Genomic DNA, 5,197 nt, shown 5'->3' on the forward strand with positions numbered 1-5,197 from the left:
AGTAATTCTCTCTCTAGATTCAGATCTAAAAACCTAAAACTATCCTAATGAGAATGTGTGAATGTCTGTGTTGAGTCTCTACATGTTCCCTGGCTTTATTCTATGTTTCTGGGCCGAAAACTGGGTCAAAACACGGCCCGAAATCACCCTCAGCATTTTCTGTTATTTCTGTAGATCGCGCAGGTCACGCGTACGCGTCAGTCACGCGTGCGCGTCATTTGGCAAATTTCCTTGTCACGCGTACGCGTCGTCCACACGTGCGCGTCTTTTATGCAGACTCCAATCTACAAGCACGCGCACGCGTCGCTGTAAATTTCTCCATTCCACGCGCTCGCGTGAGCCATGCGTGCGCGTCGGTGCTCGCTGGTCATCTCCTTAGTTTCTTGTGTTCCTTCCATTTTTGCAAGCTTCCTCTCCATTCTCTAAGCCGTTCCTGCCCTATAAAGCCTGAAACACTTAACACACGGATCACTACATCGAATGGTATAAAGAAAAATTAAAATATACTAATTAAAAATCTCTGGGAAGCCAGTTTTCAATCATAAAACAATACTAGGAAGGGATTATAAAATCATGCTAATCATAGGAATAAGTGGGTAAAGATTTGATGAAACCACTCAATTAAACATAAGATAAACCATAAAATAGTGGTTTATCAGTCCTTTTCTGTGACTCACCAGTAGAGTTAAGTATTTTCGAAACCGTCGAAGAACGTAACTCATCCCCTTGCCGGCAAGGTTCCAGTGACCCACGTGCAAAACCCTCTCCAAAAACCCTTGTAAGGCCTACTGCTTCTTCTTCTAGCTCATTCGTTTGTTTTTTTTTTTGTCGAATTTCACAACCAATTTTGCGTGATTTGTTGTGTTACTCACTTTCTGTAATCACCGTTGATTGAAGCAAATTGTTTCAATTTTGAATGCAATAGTTGATAATAGTTATTCATGGTGGTGTTAAATTTTAATCAAATTGATGGCCAGTGATGCATGTTCCTCAAACACGAGACGAGACAGAGGGGGAGCCGACAAAAAACAGGAACTGAAAGCTGGATATGCAACCTCAAGTTCGCTACAACCTAGGGATGTAAAAGATGGTGTGGCCCCAAAATACTTTTGCAGAAAATATGCCAACTGTTACATGTTGAAGACAGACACCAATCCGAATAGGCTATTTTTTAGATGCCCATTGTTAAAGGTAAGCACACAATTCTTCATGTATGAGTACTAAGTTTATGCTAAAATTGGGTTAAATTTTGAATTTTTGGAATGGAGGTTTAGAATATAGATTTTGGTTATTTTTCCTTGCTCAAGTTGTTGTGGATGTGATTTTGAATTGTTGGAAATGGCATGCCTATTGGTTATGAAAATGATTTGATTTTTGTAAGCGATTTGCTGTTAAATTGGGTTGATTTTGTATATGATTTGATATTGTAGCTGGTTAATTTTGAAGAATGATTGAGAATTGGAAAAAAGTAGATTTATTTAAAATAGATCTACCTAGATTAATCAATTGATTGTGACATGAATTGACATGGAACCTGATCTGATATAAAAAATGGCTTAAAAATTTGAAAGAATTTTTTAGATTTAGAGTTTAGGGATTAATTACAGTGACATATGTGGATTAGATTGAATTGGAGTGTTTTGTACCACTATATATTCATTGTGTTCTATTCGATTTAGGTGACAGAAGCACATTGCAAATTCTTTGTCTGGGTTGATGACCACATTGTAAGGGTCAGAGCGAGGGAAGCTACAAGGGGATCGGGTGACGGGAAGCAGAATGATGTTGAAGAACATTTGGAAATGGATAACTTGATAGCCCATGTAGAGGAAAGAATAGTAAACCTAGAGAAGCTGCTGAACAAGAAAAGTAGAGAAGCAAAGTTGAAGAAGAAGACTAGAGAAGCAGCTGCAAGAGAGAAGGAGGCTTCATCAACAAAGTCTAATAATTAGATCAAAACCAGAACCTGAAGCACCTTTATTAGGTTCAGAAACTTAAGAATAATTTCCTTCTTTGTGAATTTTTCTACTAGAATGTAGACACAATTGCTTGAAGCTTTTAAAGGAAAATTGTCGATGCCGTTTCTTTGATATGAGCAACATGGTTGGAATTTGATTATGTTTCTAGTGACATGTTCTTGTTTTACCTATAGATACATATATGTTTTATGGTATATATTTTTGTGAGTTAGTTATAGAAGTTCCTTGGTAATTTCAATAGCATATGAAGGCTAATATGTTATAGTAAGTCATCCGAATACTAGAAAATAACAACCTTTTTTTAGTGACATGAATGCTTAACATTATAGGTCGAATTTTGTATGCATGTGTCGATTCATGATCATCCCCATTGAACCATAGTTAGGAAATAAGGTGTAAGATAGTAGATGAGTTGGTAATCGATATTTTTTCCCCAGTGTTAGTTACTTTAATTAAGGGAATATTTAGTCTTTCTGACATACTTGGGATTGGGCTCGGTGAACTAACCTGGAAAAATATTTATTTTTTGGTAGTTCATGTCTCTCTAAAAGTAAAGTGGGCTAGCTATCAAATTGGGCGAGCTACAAAAACAAAATTAATGTACATGAGTAGAAAATTAAGCTAAGGATTAATGCAGCAAGTGGCTTGAAACCGGTTAAGCCCAACTTTTGCCGGAATTTTAAGCCAAACCAAGTTTCTCCAGGTAACTATTTTATCCATTCATCTATCTGTTTACTAATTGCCTTCACTTACCCTGCTCAATTTTTGTTTGAATAGCATTTTTTGGTAGAATATTCGCATAAAATGTTAGTTGGTTAGTTGATATTTGTCACATAATCTATAAAGTAGGATGCTTAGAAATAGAATAACACCATCTCCTATACATGAAGAAAACTGCATGACACATCGAATTAGATAGAATGAAGTTGTAATTTAACCATTTCTCTTAATTATGGGGTCTTCAAACCAATGTAAAACATACACAAGTAAGTTAAACTGAAATCAAACAATCTTAGAAGTAACCAATGTTATAATAATTAACAGGAGATTTCATTATCCAAAAAAAAAACCAGAAAGAACAGCAACCAGAATACTAAACATAGACATTCAACAAAGTTCCACAATACATTTAGTCGGAGTAGATTTAAATGTGAATTATTTCTAAACCGGAAACATCCCTTCAAAATACTTGAGTGTAGACCTAACTGTTATCGGGTGTGGGATTCTTGGGTCTCGCCATGCTCTCCTCACCAATAGATTTCTAGTGCCATGTTCAATGTCATATTCTGTCAACACAAGCTCTCTGTACCTGGAATTAATGAGTAACTCTCTTTCCTTTGAATTGTTAGCCAACAGAATTAGGTTATCATCCACGAATAGTATTGGATTTTCTCTGATGCTTCGACTCCCGAACCTGTAGTATTGCTCTAATATTTTGTTTCCACCGGCGTCCTTATTCAAGTGCCAAATTCATGCGACATAACCAAATTCATTGTGTGTATGAGCGAGGAGTGCAAGTTTGTCGTTGTGGGTTAGTAAATTATGAACGGTATATATTGCACCTACTGGGATAGACACCTCGCTAAAAGATTCATCTTCGACACTATAACATAAAACAGACTTGGGTGTAGCATAACTATCTCATGTACCAATAATCCAATATGCATGACCATTATGAAAAACAGAGTTAGGGTCAATTTTTTCCACACCAGGGAGACAATAATTAACACAGTGAAACCATGTAGAACACCTTGAGCAATATCTAAAGAAAAAAACGTAGGCATCAGCTATGTCCTTTTTACACATATGTATGATGTTGTATACATCTGTGTTTGGGACATAACCAAAACCATATACTGGGAAATATGATCTACCGTGGCCCCTGTGGGGTCGGAAATTTCTCTAGAGTGTTGTGTTGTTGGATTCTATACCAGAAGTCTTGTGTCGTCTTGGTCACGGGAGAACTTGAAACATATGTTCCCGTTTGACACTCCCACAATACGAAACCACCTATGGATGCCAACTCTGAAAGGTTGCTGAATATGCACTTCTTCTCCAGAAGCAGCATTCACTATAAATAGTGAATCTGAACCCATTAGCAGTAGTGAGTATCCAACATGAAATAAGACATGCTGATCTATGGTGCACAAAATTGTGATCATCAATGGCGCCAACAACTTGGTACGCACAATTGTAATCTCAACTCTTTATCACAACTCCGCACAACTAACCAGCAAGTGCACTGGGTCGTCCAAGTAATACCTTACGTGAGTAAGGGTCGATCCCACGGAGATTGTCGGCTTGAAGCAAGCTATGGTCATCTTGTAAATCTCAGTCAGGCGGATTCAAATGGTTATGGAGAATGGGTAATTAAAATATGAATAAAACATAAAATAAGATAAGATAGAGATACTTATGTAATTCATTGGTAGGAATTTCAGATAAGCGTATGAAGATGCTTTGTTCCTCTTGAACCTCTGCTTTCCTATTGCCTTCTTCCAATCATTCATACTCCTTTCCATGACAAGCTTTATGTTGGGCATCACCGTTGTCAATGGCTACTTCCCGTCCTCTCAGTGAAAATGTTCTACGCACGCTGTCACCCACGGCTAATAATCTGTCGGTTCTCGATCATGTTGGAATAGGATCCATTGATCCTTTTGCGTTTGTCACACGCCCAACACTCGCGAGTTTGAAGCTCGTCACAGTCATCCCTTCCCAGATCCTACTCAAAATATCACAAACAAGATTTAGACGTTCCGGATCTCAGGAATGGCCGCCAATAATTCTAGCCTATACCACGAAGGTTCCAATCTCAGATTAGAAACCCAAGAGATACGCATTCAAGCTTGTTTGCATGTAGAACGGAAGTGGTTGTCAGGCACGCGTTCATAGGTGAGAATGGTGATGAGTGTCACATAATCATCACATTCATCATGTTCTTGGGTGTGAATGAATATCTTGGAGAAGAAATAGACTTGAGTTGAATAGAAAAACAATAGTACTTGTATTAATTCATGAAGAACAGCAGAGCTCCACACCTTAATCTATGGTGTGTAGAAACTCCACCGTTGAGAATACATAAGAACAAAAGGTCTAGGCATGGCCGTGAGGCCAGCCCACAAATGTGAAAAGGTCTATCAAAGTATGAAAATACAATAGCAAAAGGTCCTATTTATAGAAAACTAGTAGCCTAGGGTTACAGAAATAAGTAATTA

General features: G+C 37.7%; 1 protein-coding gene across 1 annotated transcript; it reads left to right on the forward strand.

Moving 5' to 3' along the window:
• Positions 1 to 969: 969 nt before the first annotated feature.
• Positions 970 to 1,952, forward strand: LOC148564636 (uncharacterized). Its single transcript, XM_088487705.1, has 2 exons — positions 970 to 1,191; positions 1,680 to 1,952. Exons 1-2 carry the CDS (start codon positions 970 to 972, stop codon positions 1,950 to 1,952), a joined length of 495 nt encoding a protein of 164 aa, XP_088343831.1.
• Positions 1,953 to 5,197: the final 3,245 nt, after the last annotated feature.

Source organism: Arachis ipaensis, chromosome B5 (assembly GCF_059453495.1).
Source record: "Arachis ipaensis isolate K30076 ecotype BB chromosome B5, ASM5945349v1, whole genome shotgun sequence".
Taxonomy (NCBI): Eukaryota; Viridiplantae; Streptophyta; class Magnoliopsida; order Fabales; family Fabaceae; genus Arachis; species Arachis ipaensis.

Coding starts and splice junctions, on each gene's coding strand:
- LOC148564636 (XM_088487705.1), top strand. CDS start 970: ATGGCCAGTGATGCATGTTCCTCAAACACGAGACGAGACAGAGGGGGA. Junction 1,192..1,679: donor TTAGATGCCCATTGTTAAAG/GTAAGCACACAA, acceptor TATTCGATTTAG/GTGACAGAAGCACATTGCAA.